Consider the following 27,939-nt stretch of genomic DNA (forward strand, 5'->3'; position numbering starts at 1 on the left):
AAAATATAAGACAAGAGATGCATTACAGAAGATGTGAAGAAGCTTTGCACAGGCGGCAACCCCGAACCAGGTAGTTCATGACGAACGGCAGAATCTATTTCACGTGGGTGATTTAACGATGGGGAGGGCTGATACACAAAACTGGAGGACGAGTGTTGCTGCCTCACACCCTTCCTCCCCACCAACACAACCACGCGAGCTGCATTAGCCATTATTCAATATTAATCAAATAAATAAACGCCATGCTGCAGCTCACTCATTAGAAGATGCTTCCCTCTGAAATATTTAGTACACCGATAAACTACATAAATGCAGCCGGAGATTGAGTCGGAGCTGCTGGATTGCTTTTCAAAACAATCCCACCGCAGAGTTCCCATTGGAGATCAATGATGACCACGCATTACTTCTTTCTTCTATTGAGTACAGTGAGCAAAATGGAGGCTCATTAAGGCCATGAGAAGTAATTCAAGCCCGAATCACCGAAGGCAGAAAACTATCACGCGTCTCTTTATGGAGCTCGGGCTTGTCGGACCGCGGCGTCCACCGACTGATGAATATCGTCGCAGCTGGTGTTTTCCCACCGGCGAGAGAAAGCAAACTACTTGCTTTGACACCACTCATTAAGGGTATGTTTGAGAGAAACATATTTGGGAGGTTTGGCCCATTAGGAGCAATGCATCAGCTGTCTCGCCTTTATGACTCACAGCTAAATTACCTCCATTCTCATAGCGCAAGAATGCAGATGGAAGGAAAATGAAGGCAAGATAGTTTAGAATAGGAACAGTTAGTCTGTGCTGATAACCGTGTGGACAAACACTACCTACAGTATTCCACCCACCATGGCCAATAATGATGTTCCAAGCTTGTCAAATAGCGACGCTTCATCATATGCATATCACACTTTGGTGTAGAGCAGGGGTCAGCAACAAAAACATATTTTAAGAGCCAAATCTAAAATCCATCTTACCAAAGTCGGAATCGTAGAAGAGGACAAACTTCTGCCAGCCGTATTCGGACACCACTTGCATGATGACCTCATTGAGATAAACGGGCGGGCGCACCATCAGGGTATAGTCATCGGTTCCAGGGCTCCGACTGGTGAGCGGGCAGGCGGAGCGGGGCGTGCCAGCTTTGGGGCGCTGAATGAAAAGATGCGGGATGTGCATGGCGTCGGCTAGCGTCTGCAGGCTACTCGCCGACATGCAGCCGATGGAGCTGACCAGGGCCAGGATGCCACGGTTCATCAGCTCGCATGCTGCATGGAGGGAAAAGGAGAAGGCGAGGTTCAATTATATGCACAATTATTTCTTTGTGAAGTAGTTATAAAAGCAGGATTCAGTTGAACACCCATCACAGAAACCATATCTTTAAAGAACAAATTGAAACCGTGAAACAGGCTTGGAATGTCAATTTGAACCCCTAAAACCGGCTTGAAACTTTCATCTGAAGCCCTAGCACCATCTTGAAACCATCTGAAACAATGACTTGAAACTCTGAGCCTGGATTGAACCGGGTGTGAATCCCCGACAGGCTTGAAAATCTCATTGGAAAAAAAAAACTGCACAGGCATGAAACCATTATTACAGAAGAAACCTTTTACCCAGGATGGAAACACGATCGTAAAGAACCTTGATGTCGAACCCAACCCACAAAGTTTTAACTTGTTGATCCTAGTATGAGAAAGAATACCCTAATTTAAAACCCTAAGAAAACCTCATTTTGACACAACAATCCAAACTTGAACCAGTAATATAAAACCTAAAACTTGAAACCCAAACTCTGACTTTCAGCCTTCACTTAAAACCTTAACCCATGCTTTAAACACCAATTCCAAGCCTTGATACCTGAACTTTAAACCCTCACCAATTTGAAACCTCAACTCTTGTTTGAAATGCTAATTATAACCCCTAATCTTTGCAAATGGCACTTGTTATAGATATATTGTCATTTGTTGTTTGGCTACATCATTTCAACTGCACATGCAGGAAAACAGACAATCCCACTATTTTCAAAGTGCAAATCATGACAGGTGCCAGTCAGTGGCAATATGGTCACTTTAGATGAGATGTGTTATCTTAAGCTATATTGAATACCACACACACACACACACACACGGACCACTAAACACTAAGACAGACTCAACAAGGTATTCACACTGACTATCACTAAAATAGAGCCTTGATCCAATGATTGATGCCTTTGCCTTAAAAGCAATGCTTTCTTTGCTCAAATTGAACAAAATTGAAGCCAGTGAATGAGATTGAAGTCAGGACATGAGCTTGTAGTATTGCGTCATCGCAGCAGCTATTGATCCACCGTCAAGCTGCTTTCAGGCACAATCATACAGCGTTAACGCTTTGACAAAAATGCATTTGAAGTTTGATATGAGAAAAAGTCTGTCGCCAAAAGGATGGGTCTTTGCCAGTTTTTTTTTTTCCCATCCCTCTGAGTCTCCAGTGTGTTTGTGCTTTCCTCAACTTGAGAGCATTATCTGCGCTTATTTCAGTGCCGTTCCACTTGTCGACACTCCTCCGCTTCTCACCGTATCAAACAAGAAAAAATTCCATTTGCTCAACCCACTCTCATGTTATCTTCAGTCTTGTCCAAAACAGACACCAAGAAAGCTTCCCGTCAAAGCCCCAGTCGTCTTTTTTTGTTTATTTACTTATTTTGTTAGCATCACACCCATTTGAATTGCTTATCAGCACCTGTGAATATTTTACACTGCCCTTAATTAGAATGTAACTTTTTTTGTCTTTCCTGCAACATTTGCTATTCCGCTCATACACCGTGTGTTTATCGGCGTACCAGACATCTTGTGTTTACCCTCATGGCAACGCAAACTATCGTCATCTGCAATGGAAATTTACCAGAACAGACTGCCACAAGTGATCAGATAAACATGCGTTTTCTCTTCAGACATGGGGAAGCAGCACGTGGCTCATGCCTGAGGTTATTTTGCACTTAAAACTCGTTGTGACCATGATGTTGATGTGACGAAAGAAGTTTTCTTGTTGCAAATCATGTTCCAAGTACCTGTTGACAACTGTTATGTTTCTGAGCTCACACTCATCACAAGTCCAATTCGTTTCCAGTGAGGGTTGGACTTTGCCAAGGTTGTCCTTTGCCGCCAATTCAGTTCATAACATTTATATGGACAGAAATTCGAGGGAGAGAAATTGAAGAGGTCCAACTGCTGTGAAAGCAACCAGATAAGGAAGGTCAGGCATTTGGTTAGGATGATGCTTAGTCTGCAAATGTCCTATGAGGGTGAATAACCCAAGACACACTGGATGTCTTCTGACTGGCCTGGGAACGCCTTTCTGGGCCTCCACGCTAAATCTCAGAAAAACAGCGGGCAACGGATAGCTCGCTGTTAATATTCTAAATTATGTGGTTCAATTGCTTCATAAATAAAAAACAGACTAAATATTTATGAGGATTTTATTCAGTCATTTAAATACTAAATATTAACAGAAAAAAACATAAGGTTGAACTAAAATATTTGAAAATGTTACCAAATATTTCTTGTAAACTAATCAGTACACTATTTTCAGATTCCTAACTGTAAATCTGGATAATAAACATTTATTATGCCTCTTAATATTACTTCTGTATTCATAGACATACTTACTGATGAAATAATAGTAATAAAAAGAACAATATGTTTTGCATTTGGGGAAACCCTGCTAAAAGTGAGGCGTCTGGCGTCCATTTTGATTACTCATAGTACTTCCTACGACATTTTACGGATTGGGAAATTAACTCTCTAATCTTGCCAATTTGCCGATTGTTTAATTATGTTGTTGAAGTGTTGTCCTCCTCTAACTTATATCTGTTACAGCAGTTTCAGTGATTAAACTCATTTGGAGACACTAGCTAAGAATATATGCACACAAAAGCTATTCTGTGTTTAATTGGCAATACATTGTGTGGAGCGATTGTCCTTTTTAGGAGTAGCTAACGGAGGTTATTTCAGGCCAGCAGATTAAAACTGATTAATGAGTCGAATGAAAAGGGGTTTTGATTTCACTGGCCATTGTGCAAGTCTTTGTTAATTAAAGCAGGTTCAACCTATAAATTTAATTTGGGGGTGAAAAAAAAGGCAAATTATTTGAGCCGAATGGGGCAGCCATGCATTGTCGACCGGATTAACCATGCAGGCCGAGACCGTGGCTGCGGCACTTTCACCAGAAAGCATTAGTTTAGCACGATTAAGGTTTCCACAACTAATCCGTAACTCATTTGGCCATTTAGTGTACTTTTTATATCACACGCTTGTAAGTCTCCATGAAGGTGGCTTTATTGCTCTCTGCTTATGGGTTAAAGCAGAATTATTATGCAGTTTTAATCATTTAAAAATGTTGTTAAATGTTTTGATAGCATGACTATGACATGCTTTTGTCATATTACCTCAGGGATTTAGAAGTATACAGTAATTGCAATCTTCATGGTTTCATTCATTATTTGCCATTTTCAAATATACAATTTCTCTGTAAAGCCAATCCTCTGATGTTTGCTGAAAATCTCAAATCATCAAATTGTTGGTGTTCTTTTTAAGATGCCCAAGCCCTGGGTATTGGGTAAAAGAAAATAAACAAAAAGTTTTGCCATTGAAATGATAGCAATGGCGTCACACCCAATGGGGCGCTAGTGTTTAACTAGTCATTGCTTGAAAGTGGCTCTGGATCTTTGGCTAGCCTATCTGATCATTTGATTGACGGCTTGATGTAGTGGAAGCAATTAGTATGTAAAATTGCTCACTCACAGACACAACTCTAGAAAAAGCAGGGAAGCAAAGATTGACTTGGTTGTTTAATTTCACACTCGATGGGTAGGTCGGCAATCCCAAGACGCAACTATTAGTCTACAAATAATTGAAGTCTATTTCCCACTATATGTCCCCTTTGATAGGCTTTTTGTAATACTCAACAATGTGATGCAAATTGGCAGTCGTTTGTTTTGTGTTTTGTAAAAAGCTACATCAGCAAAATCGGTGCGTGCTGATTTTTGTTCTTATGAATCACTCAAATGTGCTTGAATGCTGCACAGATGAATGTTGCTTACTTTATTGTTGAGCATATTGACTGAAATGGGAGCACTCAACCGACGTGTGTGGGAGTGAACAAATTCCAGTCTTTTGGAATGCTTCACCACCTATCACTTTTGAAACATGGCCACCAAAATGGCTGCCAACCCACACAGACGTCTAAGGCAGATCAGTGCAGAGGAATGATCATAGTCTCATATCTGCAAACAGTGCAGACAGTGCATCGTAGATTTGATGTATCCAATTTTACAAGCTCTATGACCAGTCACCCATGTTTTCTTCCTGTTTCTATTTAAAGGCCTTTGCATTATGCATACCGTCCAACTGTGACATTTTGGATTGAACTCTGCGGTGAAAATGACAACTACGTACCTGCACTTTGTAATTATTTCGACTTGAACAAAATGAGATCCCCTATTTTCTGAACACAGGACACCTTAAAAGCAGGAGGCAATGAAAAGATCAAGTGGATGAAAATGAATGAATACAAAAAAATGTACTTTACACATTAAGAAATTGTCAATTACATGTTCCTTTTGAGTTTTGTTTTACGATCACAAGGCTGTCTGCAACACAGCCATTACCCTTGACCTATAATGCAAATATACAGTATGTGTGTTCCCAAGATTTTGTTTCCCTCATTAACCTTGAAAATCTATTATGAGTCAGTTCCTGGTTGCATTCTTTGCAATGCATGCTCTTTTTTTTTTTTTAGGAAATAAAGAAAAAAGGCAAACCAAAAACAACCAAACCAAACTAAAATGGAAAAAAATGAATCATTTTTGTCATAGGAATGATTTATTTTCCATTGTTGCCAGAGAGCCCCTGCTGACTGCAGAACCTCAAATGTATTTGTTCTTTATGTAACTTTTTGTATTTGCAATCCACTGCCTCATTCATTCACTCATGAAAATGTAGTCAAAAAATCAAATGGTAAAATATGATTTATCTATTTGCGATTGTGAGAATTTTGAGCCACATCTAAAGGCACGTTTTTCTCATGCATGCTCTCAACGAGTGCTGTGTTTTCCGCAAAGGACATCCTCTCAAGCTCACCACTGTGTCAGAATAAACGAACGGCACGCACTTCAACCTTCCCCTAGGTGTGAAAGATGGCCTGTTTCACGCTACTGCCACAACACACACAAACAATTTGACATGTATGTTATCTCTCTGATGCATCAGCCCTCAGCCTGTGCGGATCAGTGGATCAGTGTGTGTGTGTGGGGGGGCTGAAGGACAAATCAATAACTGGAGGAAACCGTGCCTGCCATATTGGAACACTAACAGATATAGTTTTCAGGAAGAAACAGAAACACTGCATTAAGAAAGAAAGATCAACTATTATCATTCATTTGAATCAGTCTGACCATGGTCAACAACTGTCTGTACAATATAAATTGAATGGCAATTGTGACTAATTGTGAATTTACACAGTATATGAATATAAACCATAAAAGTTGTGCAGTAAAAACAACCATGTTCCAAATATAGGGTTGAATCATTTCAAATAAACCTATAGGGACACAATTAAGATGACACTTTTAAATTTAAAAGTGGCAAAATTTGTTAAATAAATAAAATTTCAAAAGCTAAAATGAATGTGGCCGTGATCCAGAAGCATATTAAAAAGCGTTAGCAGGCTATCAGTGCCAAGTCGAAGCCACAGGTGGCTCACACAGCCTTTACTTTCAGGCCATTTGGTAGGTAGGCGGGTAAGCGCTTTATTGACCCCTCAATCCTGAAGTCATCATTGCCATCCAAAAGCCCAAAGAAAGACATTTTGAAGGGGGGGGGGGGGAAGCACAATAGGCAATACCACTCGGAAATGTACCACCTGTGGCAAGGCCAGCCTCAGAAACTACAAACATGCACCCAGGCCATTTCTATGCACTCTTCTTTCAAGACTCCCCGCACTTGGTGTGCATGTACTTCTATCGTCGACCTACTTGTGTCTCTATCTTCTTTTCAAGCATTGTTCCACATCGACCACAGCTTTGAGGCTGTGAGTGGCGGAGGGGCACTGACTCACACCGCTGCCAGGTTGAAAACATGCTGTCTGTGTGCGTATGTGTGGATGCAAATTCCCCAAGGGGATCTTCACTTGAATATGGTTGGACGACTTTGCTTCCATAGAAAGTTGCTACTGTGAGTGAAGATGACTTCTGGCACTTTCTGTTGCTGACCATGTTGGATTTGCAGCCAAGGATGAGCATTTGGCTCAATATTAACAATTAATTGATCATAGGATTTGAAGATTTCTATTGGACTGTTCTGCGCTCCCATTTTAACACTAGTGACCGATTGAACAGAACATTGCTGCCTGAAGAAGTTGCCAGGACTTTGCTGGAGCTCAACTTCCCATACCTGACATTTGGATAGAAAACTAGTTTTGTGGCTCGATCACGCCGTTTTGTTTCAATTGCCTCAAGGCAATCAATTACACACAATTAAGTTCACAATGATTTACAATGCCATTTTTTTTTTAGCAAAAAACAACCCAAATTATTACCTTTAATTTAAAAAACAGGGTGGCTACTTGCACCAAGTTAGTTTCAAGGCATAATTAATCAATCATTGTTGAATTTATTGTTCTAAAAAAATCATAATTAAATCTATACGTCAAGTTTATTTATATGGAGCTTAATCACATCAACGTCTCAAATGGTTTCACATGTCCATATTTGACAAATATTAACAACATCCCCTAATTTTAACCCTCAGGAGGGCAAAGAAAAACTAAAAAAAAAATAGGCTAGAGAAAAATGAGAAACCTTGAAAAGGGACCGCAGATGGGAGGATCAGCCAGTATAGGCGCTAGTTACCCGTGATCCAAATGAAACACTATACTTTAGAAAACAGATGGATAATGGGGCTTAACTAATGAGCATGGCCAGCACCTCGTACAGCCTCAGTGTGTTTAACTGGTCCCAGCACCAGCCTGGCAGACCCAGACTGCTGATACTGCAATTAGGTTTCCCCTAATTACAATCAGTTCATCAATTCTTGATGGTCAACCAATCGATGACTGTGCTCATCTCTGAAGCCAATCGTTCAAACACCACTCAATTCAGGACTCACTTCCACGATATTTATCTATTTAGCATCTCTGGTATCAAATTCGCCAGATATTTGTTTCCTCACTGTCTTGCTTATACGCTAAAGTTAATTCAAATGGCAGATAGGGACAACAGAACACTCTCAAGAAACATTTGCAATCTTGCAAATATGTGGACATGAACACTGTTTTACAGGCCTTATGTGGTGGTATGTGTGATTTGTGTGGTGAGGTATGTACATGTTTAATTTGTTCCATAGTAGTGCTCATAACTGAAGCCAATTTAAACCAAAGAACTGAAACACAAACCTTCTCGCTTCCAGAATAATCTTGATATATGTTTCCAATAAGAAAAATCATTAGTATTCAATTTTGCCCTGTATAAAATAAAATGCATTGCTGTTTTTTTTTTCTTAACTTTTCACTAAAGTCACAGTTTATTGCCTTTTTAAGACATTTTCAAAGGATTTTCTATATGTCCATGAATAGAGTTACTGCATCTTAAAAGTTACAACTCTCTTGACCTGTGTTGCAGCCTTGACCACCCTCTATTCCTATCACACAAAGAAAAAAGAAAAAGTCACATTCACACTTAAAGCCAGAAATCAGCGAACACCATCAGAAATCATATTGGTGCTCGATAAAGCTGGTATCAACAGCGTTAGCATCACGAGCTCTCAACTCGCCTCCCCCCCCCACCCACATTCTTTTTTCCTCCAGGTACCGACCTCAAGTAGCAGGGGATGAAGTCTACCTAGCAATTTGCCGTCACGAGAGGTTATACGGCTTAAAGGTGGGACAGCCCCACCTTGTCGTGTTGAAAGCAATTCTATTTCATCTGTCACACCACTGCAGTACTTTTGGGAGGTGTGTGTTAAAGAGGCTGTTGTTTTATAGCGACGAGACCTCTATCCATCCATGCCTCCTACTGCCTCGGTTCATCCAACGAGACATGACATTATCTCTGAGTGTCTCGGTCTATCCAGCGGTAAGTCAACTCGATGAACATGTCCTCTAGAAATAAATCGACAGCTCCTCCATTTACAGCCCTGCGGCTTTTACGGCTATTACGTTGTCAGCTCAAATCCATTCGCCTTCTTCTTTTCCCGCTTGTACTTGTACACTTGTGTCCTGCTTTCTTCCTGATTTGGTTGGGCGGGCTTGGAAGCCTTGCAAAAGACTCTTAAGTGAGCACCTGGGGGAAATCTTTGGCTGCACACAAACAACATAGAACATATTTGTGTCCACTAATGTCTCCACCCATATCTTATTGCTTTGTTACTTGTCAGCAAAGGCAATGCCCCATTTGCAGACAATTTAAACATGTGTTTTTAGGGGAAAGGATGTAGTTTGGATTTGTTGTTTGCTGCTAATTTCTCTGGTGTGTCTCTGATTTCTCTGCAAGCATACAAGGAATTAAAATAAGTAATAGGACAAGAGACAGATGTTCTTTGAGCAACGCATGGATTTAGCTACATGAATGAGTATGATGAATAAGATTTAGGCAATCACTTTAGTAGCGTAGCACTTCTTCATTCTTCACATTAATCAATCCCCGACAGTGAGGAACCTACAATGGCGACGAAGACTCATTTGCTTGATTGACCCAATAAAGGACAACTGGTTATGATTCATGCGGAGCATTTGTCATCATCTGGTAGGTCAGAAGAAAGACCTGAGATTTTGCTAGGGGGGGCTTGCAAACCTGGTGTTAAAAGTTCAAGCGAACCAAAATGAATGACAACAACTTATATAACATAAAAATATATTTTCCGTGCCTTTTTGATTGGCTGTTGCAACGCTGTTCACTGACGTTCCAAATTTTGAATCATTGCGAAAAACTCGTTGCGGCACCCTGCACAGCACACCGCCTGACTGTTCATTCAGTTTCCGCTGCATCGCTCAGTGTGCAGCGGGTTTAAGCTGACAGTTCAAAGAAAATACAAAAATTGGGTGCAAGGCAAGCACCTTGTTCTGGTCCGATGAGGTGAAAGTGCACGTAGCTCCGAGCGGGAATAAAAGGGAATATGAAAACGATGAGCAACAGATTGTTAAATAAAACAGTGGAGAGTACTGGAAGATAAAGGAGGAATAAAAGGCTGGAGAAAGGCTTGCATACAAGTGCAAATCAGCTTTCACGGGAGGTGAAGGGAGAGCTGTCGGCAATGAAAGGCTGAATAATGGAAAGACTGCGGGGACTCCGAGATGATACACGACTCTATCATTGCGGCTACAGTGCTTTCTTGCTTCCTCAGCTGACTCAAAATGCAGCTAAGGGTCAAATGATTACCTCAAATAAAATTAAGTACGTGCATTAGGCACACAGGGACTGTATTGCAAGGACGGAGATAGCAGCCTAATTCTCCATAGGGCCAATAAACAACATGGTGTAGTTTTCCCGGCTGACTAATAGCCACTACAGTACAAACCAACTTCGCCACCAATTTATTTCCAACAGCATATTAGGAATTTAGCTAAATAATTGATATTTCTGAATAACCCACAAAATGTGATTCTCATATAATTAAATGTTAGGTAAATTGTTAATTAGGTTTGGAAAAAAAAAAGTGACTTGGAGATTTGCCCAATAATATGTGATTTTCCTCAGAAAATCTGTATTGAATACTATTGGTGTGTATATGACTCAATTTGCTCGATTAATTATTCCAGATAATTTTGTATTCAATTATCAAATTGTTCTCATCGCAATTGAGTAGTGGTTATCACAAGTGCTTCACAGTTAGGAAGTTCCGGTTCAAATTTCTATTGGAAATTTACCGGTTACCACTCACATCACAAAATCGTGTCTAGATTAGTATCCTTCCTGAATAATATCGCACTCTTTACAATTGCCACTCCCAACCCTAATTGATACAGTAAATGCAGCTTCTGTTCATTGAAAAGGAATAAAATTGTTCTCTAATAGTCGTAAGCGATGAGATGAGTCACTTGCACGCAAACACGCTCATGCAAAGAGGATGTTAACGTATGCATCCAGCTGCCCTTGGCTGCCTGTATCCAATTACAAATCCTGTGTTGGCACACAACACAGTGATGTGTCGCATCTTTGCTCCAGGCAAGCAGCCAGCACCACATGCTGGCCAATCCAAGTCTTGTGTTGGACCACTGCTGTCTTTCCTCTCGGACTGACCCGGTCCACATTTCGCCTCCTTATCAATTATGATCACATTTGGTCCCCTTGGATAAATGATTTCCACCGAAATCATGCCATTCCCACTATCAATGAACATAAATGACTTCTTTGATCTTATCGCCACCTACTGTTTGTTACTGTGGTGATTGAAAATTTGCATGAACGCATTCGCCAAATGCAAATCAATGGTGATGTATGCGTGGCCATACACTTCTTTGCAGCTGCAGTCTCAGTCTTGACCACTTTTGTTTTTATACATCAACGTCCAGTATTAGCTCCGATTAAACATAATCCACAATCAAATTAACGTTAATTATTAAAGATACAGGCAGACAGCCTCACCCGTACAGAACTGACATGAATTGTGTTGGACAAAGGAGTTAGAAAAAAAAAATAAAATAAATAAATAAAAATTAAAAAAAAAACATGTCACTCGGTCAAAACTGGTCGGCTAACTTAGGCACTACAGTAAGAATACGCGAAAATACCCTGTTATTAATATAAAAAAAGCATTTAATATGAATTGCTGAGGTGACTGTGGGCCTCATGCAATAATAAATGTGTAGAAATGTTCAAACTCGGAAGCTGACGGGTCGCTGGGTGACGCTTGATGTCTTTGATAAGAAATGGAAAGGACACAGACAAAGTGAGGGGGGAGGACACTAAAATAATTTAAATATAAAAAAGATAGATATAGGCATTGTAGTGTATCACAATTGGGCACTTGGACGGAGAATTATATACACGGCTGGGAATATCTAAATTTACAACTTCCAGTGCTAAACCTCCATGGCAGAACAGAAGGTCAAAGTGTAGTTGCAGCCAATTATTGAAAACCACCATATGTATGCACAGTTTTTTTTTTCCATTTGGCAGTGATCCTTCCCTCATAGGGGTCATTTGAGGAAAGCAAGCTCCCGAAATAAATGGTGCAAATAAAAGTGCTGTGTAGTACTTGTACACCTGACAAGGGGTTAAATCTGCATTTATTTTACGAGACCGAGCACAAAGTCAGGAAAGTAGATAGCCAAACGTGTATGAGCAAGATTGAAGGAAGGCGGGCAAGGTAAAAGAGAGAATAATGGAGTCTGACACATCAAAAGGTGAGCTCGAAAGATAGATGTCGACAACGATGTTAAGAGACAGAGTAGTGAGATAGTGAAGATGAGGCGGATACAAAAAAAAAGATTAGAAACTTGCAGACAGACAGAAAGAAAGAGGGAGCAAGGGGGGAAACAGAAAGAGAGATAACTTGGCCTTCCCCAATGCATTCAAATGATATTTGGGACACTTTTGCAACAGTGTGGGTATGACATTCATGCCAGAAAAGCATATTGCCCAAAACCGAACTGGCTCGACTCCAGACGACATGCTGCACGCAAGTCATTAGCACGGCTCGCCTGCACAGCCACACATCATCATGTGTTTTGTGCAGAACTCTGTGCAAGTGGACTGGTGTGATTAATCGCTAATTGATTCAAAAGAATTTGAAAGAGATTATTTTAATTTGGGGGCAGCATGGTGGTCGAGCGGATTGCAAAATGAGATTTTCCAAAGCTTGCCTGGATGCACTTTCCATGTCCTCCTAGTCGGTTAGAATTTTGTGTTTACTCTTTTCAGAGTTTTGTGGAAATCAGTTTCTGCTACAATTTATTTGGACTATGACAGGAAAGGCGAGAGAGATGGTTGACATGGCAATTTGGAGAAAACTTTCTGTGTACAGGCGGAGTATGTGGAAAGGCAGTAAGCCTCGGAGCTTAAAATTAGTTTTACCTTGGTGTAGATGGCAAAATAAATAAAGTAAAAAGGGGAGAGATAGTTAGGAATGTCCTGGAGGAGAAAAGAGTATCAAATTAAGGGGCGAGGCTTAAACTTGAAATCAAAGGTGCCATGTTTGATATAATTAGTGGTTAAACAAGTTGGATGTGAATTTGAGGAGATAAGAGGAAGGGGGTCGATGAAGTAGACCAGAGCATCCCAGACAGAAAGATAGTCCTGACTGGTGCGGATCTTAATGGACATTTTGATGAAGAAAAGAAATGGAATGAAAGGACAAGATGGTTAGATTTGGTATCAGGAAAGGAATTTGGACAGACAAATGGTGGTAGATTTGCCAAAAGGGTGAAAATGGCTCTAGCCTTACAGAAAAGTTCGTGCAGACAAACAAATTTGAAAGAAATTAAATGGAAAGGATTCGCACGATTTTGTAACCTCAAAAATACCACAAGAATTTAGCTTGCAACTGGGATGTACCCCAAACTTAAATTTAAAATGAGTGATACCAAGTTTAAATCCTAAACTGCCTCAATCGGAAGCCGTAGGAATCAAAAGTAGAGCATAAGAGATCAAGGCAGAGTTTCAAAATAGGCAAACAACACTAAACAGTATATCCAAACAGGAATTTGTCTTACAATCAATTCCCATCAAATTATCCATTTTGCGACATGGATTGAACTCGGTTTTAAGCCCTGTGCGGTCTAAACAGGCTCTCATGGGAATCGAAAGTAGACAGAGAACAAGCACAGTTTAAAACAAAAACTAAAAACACATTTCACTGTAAATATTGCAATACGGGATGTACCTACAAGACAAACTCGTGAAAAGTGAATGGACTGGGGTTACTCAAGCTGGAAAAGTTAGCATATGAATAATTCGGCACCCAACAAAGCAACGCTCGTACCTTTGGGGCAGGTGTTTTCCTCTTTTGGAGCAGACTGTCTCCGGAGCACTTATATGTTTATAGGCTCATATATTTTTTAAAATGTCTCAAACTCGGTTTTACACTTTAAAATATTTTATTGAAAATGCTAGACTCAGACAAAACTCCCAACAAGCCTGTGCCACTCTGCACTTGGTAGAATGAAATTGGATATCTGTTATCTTTCATTGTGTTCAATTCAAATAAATTCCACTTTACATTATCTGTTAATGTTTTCTAACCATTTGAATACATTGGAGCACAAAATACTACGATTGGTTGGGGACTATTCACGGCTCTGCTTTTCCTTTCACACAATGGGAGTGTGTTCGGTTCAACTGAGACCCGAATGAGGACAAGCATTATAGTAAGGTTGCAAAACGAAAGAAAGCCAACATCTTTCTGTTGACCAATCAACCGCGAGCAATTTTCTTAGCTCCACGCGCTACTAGCATATCAAACTGTACCAATTCAACACATGGCTCAACTGGGTTGAACATTTTACAAGTCAAGATGGGTATTCGAGTAAATTTCATTGATGGTTTATGGTGAAAATGAGAAACAAAAAACACAAAAATAAAATAAAAAGGAAAATGGAAAAATATGGGACCACCCATCTGCGATGGAAACCACAAAAAAGGCTCTTTGGGAGGTTGCCATTGGTTGGTTCTCTTCAGTGCACTACTGCAGCAAGCTAATTAACTGCAATAGGCAAACAATCAACACACGGGTAAACACAATACATTTACTGTACACACAGGCGTCGCCCCGGAAAAAAAAACCCAAAGTGAGATAAATCTACCAGGGCACTGCAGCTATCCCCCTACTATCACTTCTCTAGTCAGCCTCCACACTCCTCTGGCATCAGCCCTCTTGCGTTTTTTATGTTCTTCTAACAAGAAAGAATGGGCTCTGTGGCAAGAAAAATATTGTGTATCGCCAATACTGTTTGTGTTCAGTGTGTACGACGGGTCCATGGTGCGCAGCCATATGACAGATGGTGGACCCCTCGCTAAGAAGAAGAGAGGAGCAAGGGGACTGATGTGTTTCAAGCCCAAATGTGACAGCAGAATCTGTTCAAAGTACTCAGCGAGGCCCCGCTGCTGTCACTTGTAACGGAATGAGCAAATGGTTACAGCCGATCACACAGCGTGACAACGTTTATACACACATATACACAAGCTTTGTGCTGTTTCGGGTCCCTCGCTGTAATTTGATAATCACCGATTTGCATCATGGGGATTGTTTGTTCATTTCCAATAGGTCGTCTGGAAAAGCGGGTTGGCCAACAGACAGACAGATTTTGTTAATGGTCTGGTCTGTTATAATACTTTTCGGAATGTCATTGGGGAAGAAAAAAAAAGAGCCTTCTGTCGTTTTAAGAATTGCCTAATGACACACGAGTTGGCTTGCACTTATTTGTGTGTATTGTATCCCAAAAACAAGATAAAAGAAAGAAAAACTGCAATCACTGGGGTTTGTTTGTGTCAAACGGTGTGAAGACAATAACGTCTTGAAATAAATTTGTTCTGCGAGTGTTGTTTTTGTGGCAGCGCAAAAGCCAGAATCCCAGTGACATTTCATGTCTCCTTGTTAAAGCACAGCACGTACAACAAAAAAGAAGCGTGGGCAGAAGCTAAGCACTGAGCGGAGTGCTTAAAGCGTGCAAAACACATTAGTGGATTTAACATGAGTGTTGACAAATGGAAATTATATACAGTAGACAGTGTTGTGTGGCCGTGTCTGACTTGTGTGGAGTTTAAACAAAATAATTCGCTGGTGTGTGGGTTTTATCAAAAGCGGCCGCGCAATGACTTTTGGGGACCGATTCAAGCTTGTGTTGACGTCAAATATAGAAGTAACACATCCACTGCAGTGTTTAACAAGCAGACCGATGGTGAGTCACATCCACCCTCCACACAGCGGTTCATTACATGCCTTTTGACACCAACGCTGTATTCACCATGTGTATAAATGCAATGCTATGAAAGTTTGAATCATTCACTGGTAAAGTGGAACCTGTAAATGTAAACAGCAACATACATTTGTTGCCCCGAGGAAGTAGTTGTGAATGTTAGCAATGGATGTTTTGGGTCCTTTTCCACTTTGTCTACCCCGTCTTAATTTTTTTTTTTTTAAGGCCATCGACTTCCCACTTTGGCTACACGGAAAACCAGAGAAACACTAGCAACGTGTCACTAAGCAAGCAATTAACCCTACCGGGTAGTAAGCAAGTCATGGGGAAAAAAATAAATATTAAAAAGGTATTGAATGGCAGTTTGAGCTACTAAATGCTATTGAGCGACTAATGATGCCCTCGCTGAATGAGGCTAATGCTTTCACAGGTTCATGTTTTGATAGACAGCAACAAACGTCAATAAGGATGCAAACTACTTCTACACATTGCTGAGATCAATAGCTTCAAGTGCCGAGAAGATGACAAATAAGCAATTGGACTTTCTGTAAGAATGACATCGTGGTTAATGTGTTCACTAAAAGAGTGATGACATGAATTTATGAGTTACCTCTAAGTGACTTGGAAGAAAAGAATAAATACATTAAAATATGACTGTTGATTGAAAATGTTTTACTGAATTACACCCTCTGGCTGAACAAAATTGACAGAGACGTCGTGATTTCCTCATTATTTGCATATGATGAAAAACAAACCAAAAATGTTATTCAAATAGCTTCTGGAGAAACTGTGAGAATGAAATTATTTTATCTGAGATATGTTCTGGAAATTGTTGGAAAAAGCGGAGGTGAGAAAGTTATAAAGTTTTTCTCTCAGAACAAAGCGAACCTTGACTTATTTCAACGAAAAGATTCGCGTTCCAATCGACCGATGTGGTTGCTCCACCTTGTTGTATGCTTCCATGTTTATGTTCTGGTGAGCTACGCAACCTATTAGTTCTACTGTTTTATTTTGCTTCAAATAGCAGTTTCACTTGACAAGCAGCAAATTAAAACCTACCGGTGATATTGTACAGTTGAGAAAATAAACACCACAGCCACTAATTACAAACTGCAGTAATAATCATGCGGAACCAAAAGCAGTTTACTTCAATCCATTGCACATTTTCTCGCGTCTTGAATAATTGAAGTGTGAATTTGCATGTTGTCATGACAGCATTAATGACAATAATCAAGGCTTAAATTGTGTCACTCCAGATGTGTCACTTGAGATGCAAACAGGACCACAGGGGTAGTTTGTCGTTTATAGTTGTTGTGGAGAACTTTACACTTTCTCCCATTAAAGTAGGCCGTGTTACGTGATGAAACGACACGACCTTATTTATGCATCACAGCTGTTGACTAAGTCCAGAGGGCTTGCGATAACAAGCTAACACCTTTTATTTAAAATAAAAGTTATACATAAGGCAAAGATGGTGATCATAAACACTGCTTGGCCCAAGAGTCAAGTCAGAATATTGATTATAAGTTTTATCCATCCATTTACAGGATTTACCAGAGTCATTACACTCAAGGACATTCTCTATTGTTATGATGACAAAAGCGGTTTAATTCAAGCTAAATCTACCTGCTGCAAAACTTTAATCCATAAAACAAAGACAAGGCACTATTGTGCCTCCTTGACAGAATTTCACGCTCACCAGACTACATTCTCTCCCACTCATGTTTTCTGTGATTCTCTCGTGTTATTTTTCCATTCAAAAATGAAACGACACCAGAATCAACTTTCTGCTTCCTCCTGTCTTCGTACATTCTCACTACTTTGAGGTTTTACTCTGCCTTCTGCCATGGACACTTTGGAAACCATCTGTTACTCCAAGTCCTGCACCTGCCAACCCGACCCTCTCTTTACCATTCGGACAAAAAAAGTAAAACTATTCGTCGGGATATTTTCATGTTTTTATTTTTCTGATTTGGCATACTAATTGAGTTGACTGGAATAGAATAGGCCCTCACTCATAATCCTCTACTACGGGTTGTCCTTGATTTCCCCCCTTTTTTTTCTTATTTTCCAAGTCCCGCCCGTCCTCACCCAAATTCCACTTATTTTGACGGACGTTTTTCCGTGTGACACTTGCAAAAGCAAGTGTTTTGCTCTCCTCCCACACTGTAGCACCTGTCCGCTCTCCTCCCCAGAAACTCCCAAACAGATGCTGAGGTTTAATTCTTTAATTTGGCTTGCTGTCAGCACCCTTCAGCCACTTTGATACTTGTACAACTCATCTCATCCAAAGACACTGTGATCCAATTTGGGGCCTGCTGGCACCCGCTCAGACAAACGGGACAGTGTGTGCGTGTGTGTTCTTGCATGTGTGTATGTGTGTGTGTTTGCTTACAATGTACGTTTGTTATCTGGTTCACAGCATGTCTGTGTTGTCGAGCGACAGGGCGGTCAAAGACACCAAGTAAACAAGGAGGGACTTAATTTGTCAGGAAGCTCCCCCCTGCTCGCCTTTGTGTCCCGATGCTCATTTAGCATTGTAGGCGAAATCAAGCAGAGCCCCACCAGATCCGGCAGATGGGGGCATTTATCCTACAGTTAAAAGAAACCTAATTTGTATTTTTGTCACGGTTTCAACTTGTTCCTGTGTGTCTAAATGACTTTGACATGCCTCAGTGAAAATGTCCCACTTGACACAGATTTTTTTTGTCTTGTGGAAAGACACCCCAAGTACTGCTCCGCCAAAGATGAGAAGAAATTTTGTTTCATACAACAACCTTGCCAAATAATCCAGTAAGATGTCAGTCGCTAAAGCCATTATGAGTCATCCAAAAGTGATTGCAGCTCTGCTTACCTTCTGATTTTGACGTAATGTTTCATACCGCCACATCTACATGAATAGCACATGTGCAAAGCCATTGGCTAATTTAACTGTACAGAATGGCTCGGCTGCAACGAAAAACAAGGAGCGCCGATTCAGTGGCTCATCAGGATGACGACTGTGTGTTGTGTTGTGCTGTGCTGTGCTGTGCTGGGACTATGATTCAAATGTTTTCCCAAGATACTTTTGTCAAGCACAAAAAGTGAGCCAGCATGTCAGCGTAATGCTTTTTATGTGTTTGTTCTTGTTGTTTGTTTTCTTTTTCATAACTTTAATTGCAGATGGAATGTGTGTTTTGCTTTAGGAAGATGACATAAAAAATGCTGCTTGGTGTCACATGGCATCAATAGAAACAAAAACACACAGCCAAAAACCATGCTGTGCATCTAATGGGACCCCCATAAAGTCCAAATAATACATTAGACAGCAACCCATTAGATAACAATATTGAACTAAATCATTTAGAGTACTAAAGTTGAACACAGTGCATTCCAGGGCACAGGTTAGACTCAACTTTGGGAGTATTTCATAACAGTTTTTCAGTTCCAGGGTCAAACAACAGATTTCAATGAACCCTCCTGGGGATAAAATATATTACGCATATGCTGTCTGCGAATTAACGTTTATGCCCTGATTTTAGTATAGTATATAGTTTATATTTAGTATATATTTATGTATATCAGTCTTTGAAGGTGTTGTGGTGGAGCATCTGCAGATCTAAATAAATAAATAAATAAGCTCAAGACAACTAGTTTGATCCACATGTAGTATTTTCAAAACATGGTTCACTGGGTTCTCTATACATATATGATAAAGCTCTGCTGCATCAATTTCCCAAGGTCTCACCATGTGAATGAGATTAATGATGACATAAACCTATAGAAGCCATGGCTATGTCATTAGCTGGCAACTAGTCCCGGGGTCTACCAAGGGAATGAATGAAAGCTGTGAAAATCATGAAACTTGACATTGCTAGAAGCGATTGTCGCTGTTTTTTTAAACATTAAGCATCTAATTATCTGATGGTAGGATACAGTGTTGCAATGTGAAAACTCACATAGTAACTATTGAGATTTGCTGACTTCCGCGTGAAAGCTACAGGCAAATAAATGACATATTTGCTGTTATGGCTCCCATGCACAAATTTTGCAGCATATCTGTAAATTCAGCCAAATGATATCGCAATCCCCTTTACACTTTTGTAATGGCCGCCAATTTTGCGTAATCTCTGGGTGAAACGTTCTCCATATTCGCCAGCTCAGACTCCTTAAACATGACATCATGACTCAACAATTCAAAAAGGATTCTTCCGTGAAAAGACTTAACTGCATACAGGCTACAAAGCAAATGAGTGAGAAGTGAAAACATCTTGCAATTTACTGCACTCCTCTTCACACCTGTCTTGCAGTCCCGAGTTTGATCCTCTTGAGAGTTAAAGTGTGCAAAAAGGCATTTCCGTGTTTCAGCTGAGTACAAGTCAGAGGTGCTCTCATTATAGCTTTCTGTAATTTCTGTTTGCTAAACACATTTTCCAATTTATCCTAATTGGAGCAATGCGGAATTGAATTAACGTCCATGCTAACGTGCTTCGGGATGATTCCATTTCGGAGCCATCAATCAGCTTGCGTCAATGGCTGAGAGCTCATAATCTAAAGATGAGAGCAGAGGAGAAAATGTTTTAATGGCAACTGACACCCGTTTGAATTTGACGCACTGAAGACATGTTAGGCCTTCGAAAAACCCAACGTATGGACAATTTGAATGTTTGCTTATATATATATATATAAGGTATGTGCCCTATTACATGTCCCTGTTGTACGACTCTTGACTGGGATATCCTCCAGCTCACCCACGACTCTAATGAGCTGTGCAGAAAAAGGATGGATGGAGGCAATATAGAATTCAAAGAACCTAATATATCAGGACACTTTTTTTTGTAAACAGTGAAGGTAAATTAGTCTCCAAAGACTCTAGCATCCATATAGCTATCTATTTAATGTACTATGTATTCCAAACTATAGGATAAAGACTAAATTGGAGCCTACCCCAGCTGACTTTGGGCGAGAGGCAGGATACACTGAACTGGTCAGCAGCCAATCACAGCGCAGATAGACAAACAAACATTCACACACATTTATTCTTAAGACTTTCAAAGAACCTAAAATGTGCTTTGGGAAAGAGTGAAGTTAATTTTGAGTTTAGAGAATTTTACAGACACAGAAGGCAATTTAGCCTTCCATTAACCACTCAGTCTCAGTATTTCTACTAAAGGCTGCATTTCTTTTCATGTCTCTTTACTTGGTTTGATCATAATCCAAGTGCTCCAACACTCTCCATAAGCTTTTTTTCACCAACTTGTGACAAATAACACAGGCGTTGAATCTTAACAATGTGGAAATTTGCCGCTTGATTGGTTGTCTTATCAGTTTAAACACAAGCGTGTTAATTAGAAAACAAAAACCTCGCCGCACGATACTGCGAAGAGATGGCTGGCGCAGATTGGATGCCATGGCACAAGTCCATGTTTTCCGCAAGCTCATCATAAGATGTCCATCAGTCGTGAGGGATACAATTGCTGATGATTTGAAGATTAAGACTTGGATGAAAGGCTCGGAGTAGTTTACAGTTGATGAGGCCCGCATACATAGCAGCGATCCATGCATATCACCTTAATGCTTTTACTTACAAGATACTTTTATAACTGCTTTATATCACTTGAAGCATCATAAACCCACTAATTATCATGCATACATTTCTCAATGTCATGTGATCAGTTTATTATTAGAAAGAGGGCCTTATCTTGTGCCATTCTGTTAAAAGTCGCCAGGGGAAAATTGTCAATGTAAGGCAAAAAAAAAAAACATGTCGTCCATTTCCCTTGTCTGTATTCACTCAACCAGTGTAGGCTGTCTGGACATTAAAGAGATTTGCAGAACTCCTTCATGAACATCTTTACAAGAACATTTCAAATTGGATTTGCCACATGCATAATGCGACATGATTTGCTTGAATGTGCCTTAGGATATTTTATCTTGGTAAAAAGCTCTCTTTTCCCATTAGAGAAAAAAAGACAAGGATGACGGTAGCATTGTTTATGCATGGAAATGAAAAAGTTAATTGTTGAGCCCTTTTGAACTTTGTGGTTGAACTAAAACAGCAGCATTTAAGGAAGTACATAGCATAAATTAACTACCTAAAAAAAAGAAAAAAAAAAAAGACTATGAACTCGCATACAAATCATCGTTATTTTCCAGCTTCTCGCCTAATGTCAGCTAACGAGTACAGACGTGATAGAAAACGTTGGATAATATGCAATCGATTATTCTTGATCCTCTCATATGCAGCCAGCTAAACTTAAGTTAGTCAATTTATGTTTACCACAAATGGAACCTTTGGATCCGAGATTGCATCCACTGGCTTTTTTCTCAAATGCCCTCAGACAAGGTAGCAATGCAATCATGTTCTGGATCTGGGCGGTAGGCTCGTGACAGAAACAACTAACCTTTCCCGTCATGTTCACACTGAGCCATTCACGCCGCCTCCCTCGACTAACATTAGCTGGCAAGTCGACATGTCTTTGTCTCAGCACGTCCTCCCGCTCTTCGCTGACATCCTCCTTGACACAAACTCAACTCGCTTTCTCCTCCTCCCATTTTCCATAATCTCTTTCCTGCTCGGAGACTCGCAACGAGTGCAAGTTGCAGCCGAGTCAACCACCACTGGTTCCAACAATGCTGTTGCCTTTAGACACCCAACTGTGAAATTTCAACCCATCTCCCTCTCCCTTCTATAAACCCAGTTTTCTTTTTTTTTTTTCTCTCCATTCAACTCAGTGACAACAAACAGCACGATAGGGGATCAATAGCTCAAAGCAGCAGTGCATTTATTTGAAATTCACCCTCCCCAAGAAAATCACATGAGACAACATTTGCCTTTCGCCCTAAAGCAACAAAGGACATCCCATTCTGCTTGTACATCTACCATGATTCTTTTTTATTCCCTTCATCTCGCGTTCTCACATTTCTTATCACCGCCGTACAACCTCGCTCGTCCCTTTGCGATCATTCCAATGGCGCCTCATCTCCCCATTTTTTTATGTAACTGTAGATCTTTCTAGAAATGTCAGCCAACATGCCCTTGAGCAAAGCCATTTTGCACAATATGCTCTAATTGTAGCAGTAATGGCTGTGCTGGGTCGCCTCAAGTAATGTGGCTCCGTGCTGTGAAGTGGCTTTGTCCTTGTATTCCAAAATAACTCATCCGTGAGCTTGTATGTAAAGTCCATCATGTTGTACAGTATGTAAAAATTCAATTATCATGCCACGTATAAATCTTGAAAAGTACATGTTAACATACATTTGCCTGTCGCATGTTGAAGATGAAAATAGGCAGTATATTGCAAAGTGGTTAACACGTCTACCTTGACTGCAGTTTACCTGTTCTCACCACACTTTTTTTTTTTTTTTACTTTCCCAGTACTTTGGATTACTCTCATCTCTCTCAAATGCATGCATGTTAAGTGAATTAGTGTCTTAAATTGTCCATACGCAAGTGTCAATGCTTGTTTGTCTCAATGTGCCCTGTGATTGGCTGGTGAATAATCTGAGGTGCATACTGCTGCCAAGAGGCAGCTGAAATAGTTCAATTTAAAGGTTTTCTAGTGTTCTGAAATGCACTTTAACATAAAACAATTTCAATTTTGGAATGTCTTTAAGATGTAAAAAAAAAAAAGTCCTTTGAGAATCTATTTATCGGGCAGTACTGCTTAGTAGTAATCGGCCTAAATGTCATGAACTGCTATGGGTCAAGTGGTTCAGCCTGTGACTAATGTTTCGATAGCAACCACATTGACAGCACATTTGTATTGTTAATGAGCAGTTTTAATGGGATCAAGAGTTCTCTGGGACAAGTCCACATAGGATCATGAAACTGATTAGATGAATGAACTGTCCCTAAATTGGGAACCAATCAAAACAGTGGGTCGCTAACTATGTTGGTTTAGATGTTCAAATAGGTTGGATGAGAAGGTAAACAAGTAGGTAGTTAGGTATAATAATAATGAAGGAGAAAGGTTGGGTCAACCACTAAGTATTTTGGATAAGTACGTAGCCAATGAGGTAGGTTAATTTGTGGGTTGCTATGTAAGCAGGTAGATACCGTGACATGGCTTTAGGCGACAAATTGGAATGAATAAATCCATCAGGACAAACTCTCCAATGTGACTTTACTGCTCTGTGTTAAAGATATGTGAAATAGATGTCTGCGGGGTATGGAAAGGTGCTCTTAAAAGTACAGAGTTGGGGGGAAAAAAACATTTCCGACAAGAAGGCCTATAGTAAGTGATTGTGTGTTTTGTATTTGTGTGTATTTGAATGAGAATAAATGTGGCAGCTTCCCTGAAGGTTGGATTGCTTATAAATATTTTCCTGTTTTGCCAGAGGCCATATAACCAAATGTAGTCAACCAGTTACATCAAGTCACACAATGGACGGGAACCTCGATAGTTAATACAACAATGCTGGTCAAACGGCAATGTCAATTCTTTTAAAAGGGACTGCAAAAAAACTGAAACGATATGTGACCATCATTAAAGATGCAATATTGTCACCGGGTGTTTTAAAGAATGAAAACCCCGAATTGTGTAGCTGGCGTAAAAAAAAACGCACAGCAGCTACATAATTGTTTTACAGCTACTTTCAACGAGGCAGTACCCTCTTAACAGCCCTGCTTGAGGCTGCTGCTTTGTTTGGACTTTCTGTAATAATATCTAAAGAAAAATCAAACAACTCATACAGGGGACTTTGACGATTGAATACAGAATATACTGTGTTAACCACTACAAACCTACATTGAAGTTCTCACTGAAGATAAAATGAGGAACAGGTTTGCCCCTCAGCCTTGAGGGATCATCTTTAAACCGTCCTTCCTCACCACTTCTTTCTCTCGGGGGGGCTACTCTTTCACATTATTACTGCGGATCCATTCCTTTGACCCCCCCTCACCCTTTGAGCTCCATCTTCACCACCCATTTTCTCTCCTCCACCGGGAACTCACTCAAGAATCGAGACCGCCTCTCTCCCAGAAGTAGTGATGGGAATTTACCAAAGATAGCTAAATAGTAAAGGCAATGCTACACTGCGTTACACACACAAAAGAAAATGTGAATCTGACAGTGCAGAATCTAACGAAGGGCAAAGAACACAATTGTCCACACATGAACCCACAAAGGCTATTTAAACAAGTCAATTTCATGCTAATGTGAACACTGCTTACCATGCTACACAAATGTAAACACCACCATCTGGAATGCGGGGAATGTGCCGAGAGAGCATCCCGAGCAGTATTCTAAGTTGAAATGTGTCTCTATCGTAAAGAGACACAACCTTTTTGTATCTCATTGTTGTCAATGGTACTCCGATTCAGAAAACCCGCGTGGTAGAGCAAACCTTAGATTCTTATTGCCTTTTCGTCAATTTTGTAGAGGTCAAGTTCTCGCTCTTGTCACTGTTCTGCCATTTCTTTCCTTTCTGTACCGCGGTATATTTAATGCATTGTAAATTATTGTCTGCCTTCACCTTGGAACGAGACCTCTGATGCTGGAATCTCTCTGGACAATGTGGCTAGTGCCGTTAGACAAACACAGACAAACAAACTGAATCATATTTTTGTTTTGTGTGGGTGTTACAGTTCATAGAAAAATAACTCCCATAACTTTTCTTGTTTCTCAACACAGAAAATGCAAAAACGATGGTGGTACACTTTCTCATTTGCAGGGGAAAAGAAAAAAGCAAGGCGCTCAACGTTCCGAGGAGGGAGACAAAAAAAATAGGCTGCCATTGAATCTAAGACGAAGCCATCATGTAAGAGGGAGCCCGAGCTTTTCTTTAGAGCAGTAGATATTACAAGTAAGCACAAAAGCTGGAGGAGAGAAGACAAAGACAAGCTGTGATATTTCCAAATGTATTTTACGTGAACTACGATATCAGGGATGGCCTCTATTCCAGACTGAGTATTAGCCAGGCAATATAATACTCTATGTCTGTCCAATCCCATCTGCTGATAGTGCTTGGAGACTGTAATACCATAACGATTTCCATTTTCTGTCCCAGCTACCAGGCCACATATAGACGAACAACTACCGTATTTTCTGGACTATAAGGCGCACCGGACTATAAGGCGCACCTTCAATGAATGGCCCATTTTAAAACGTTGTCCTTATATAAGGCGCACCGGACTATAAGGCGCACCATTAATGCATCATGTCAGATTTGTAATCCAAATCAAATCATTCTCCATTTTATCTTTTTTATTTCAACTTCAGACGCAACAAATTACTTTATAATCGCAAAATAATGATCCATCGTCTTTTTGATTCATAGTCTTCAGTGGGCCACTTATGATTGATTTCATGACACAATGCTTCGGGCCAGTTGAAATTTAGGAATTTGGTCCATATATAAGGCGCACCGGACTATAAGGCGCACTGTCGGCTTTTGAGAAAATTTTTGGTTTTTAGGTGCGCCTTATAGTCCGGAAAATACGGTACTATACATGTACAGTATAGTCTTCCCCCAAAAACAGAGGCAATATTTGAACCCCAAAAGTTTTGTCTGTTAGCTGACATGCTAAACGACATGAGACGATTGAAAATGTTCATTAGACCGGTGATGAGATTGCATGGCCAGTGCAGGTGTTCAAACTTCTTCACGCACACTTTGTCCATTCTATTTTACTTTATTTTGCTCTGTCAGTCTGTTTTTCTTTCTATAAGCATCCCAATGACGTTGGTCTCCCCTCTCTGACTCTCTGCCTCACTATGGTAACTGGTGCTAAAGATGCTCAGATCAAATGTCCCCCGCCATACGCAAAAAGAAGAGAATGCTCACATTTAATTTTAATTGAACTCTTATGGCATTTAAATTGTGACTCAAAGGGAGATAAACACGGCAATAAAAACTTCCCCGGAAGGCTGTTGAAAAGTTCAGTCCGATCAACTAATGTTTGTGTGCTAACAAAAACACAATAAAGTTAATTTTGATAAATAAAAGCCTCTTTCACACTGCCTCTATGTTGTATTCCCCCAAAATAGTTCAGTTCATAAATGCTATGTTTCAATAACAGACATAAGTAGTTGACTTCCGATTCCAATTTGAGTGAGAAAAAACAGAAGGCACATTACGAGTGCAATGTAATCGCGTCACCCACTATCAGCACCTACACAACAGTCTGCATCCATCTATTCTAAATTGTTTATGTTCTCCTCGCCGTCGGTTCACGTAAGTGTCATTGTGTGCGTGGAACAAGAAGTGGAGCAGACAGTGTTGTCACAGGGACGGATGACGAGGACTGCGAGGTTTTGTTTGACGACAATCATTCGGAGGAGCATGGTGGTAATGAAAGTGTGGTTTCGAGACTGCTCGGATTAAAATGCCTTATGTCTATTTTTCAACATTTCTCAGTTGAGTTACATGGTCCCGAGCTGTATGTCATGATTACATATTTTTCAAACAATGATGCTCATGATCATGTTCAAAAGACTAAGAAGATGATCTTTGAATTTGTGCTACCATACTTAAACAATATCAGCACAGGGTAGTGCTGCAATATACGTACATATATATATATATATATATATTTATTTATTTTTTGCAGCAAGCACATGTATTGCTGTTGTTAGCACAGTGTGTTATCTGTCAGAGTAGCAATGTTTCATTGTTATTTATGTTCCGAGTTTGTTTGTTTACACTGTGAAAGTGAGCGGCAGCTCTGTGTAATCGCCTGACTTGTGAAGAGTTCAGGAGCTCTCTAGAGTAGAAGACCAACACAGAATTGCTGGAGTCATACACACACAACTACAAAATACAATTAATCAACACAGTGACACTGTGTGCAACCTGGACTATTTTGCAACTACTGCATTTAAAATGGGTGTCATTTGTTTTAACGGTCATTATAATTTGTAAACAATATTGTTCACTGACGAGTTAATTGGTGTCAAATCCATCCATCCATCCAGATTCCTGAAGGGTCAGAGCCTTTCCCAGAAATCATTGGGCAATAGATGAGGTGTCCAGCCAATCACACTAATGAATGATATATTTAAGCGAGTCAGGCAAATCTGGCTGCTCCATTTGGAACAGACGTCATTGATTCAGAGTTGAACTACAACTCTTTGCAACATCA

At 40.2% G+C, this 27,939-nt stretch overlaps 1 protein-coding gene across 5 annotated transcripts in view; it reads right to left on the minus strand.

Moving 5' to 3' along the window:
- grid2 (glutamate receptor, ionotropic, delta 2) overlaps positions 1-27,939 on the minus strand; it is a 261,431-nt gene that overhangs the window by 112,079 nt on the left and 121,413 nt on the right. For all 5 annotated transcript variants that reach the window (XR_005098888.1, XM_037259602.1, XM_037259603.1 and 2 more), the window contains one exon: positions 968-1,255. Coding sequence is in view for 4 of the 5 variants with exons in the window: in XM_037259602.1 (XP_037115497.1) it covers positions 968-1,255 (288 nt within the window). In the remaining variant the exon portion in view is untranslated. The remainder of the gene's footprint in view (positions 1-967; positions 1,256-27,939) is intronic.

The sequence above is a fragment of the Syngnathus acus genome, chromosome 9, assembly GCF_901709675.1.
Source record: "Syngnathus acus chromosome 9, fSynAcu1.2, whole genome shotgun sequence".
NCBI lineage: Eukaryota > Metazoa > Chordata > Actinopteri > Syngnathiformes > Syngnathidae > Syngnathus > Syngnathus acus.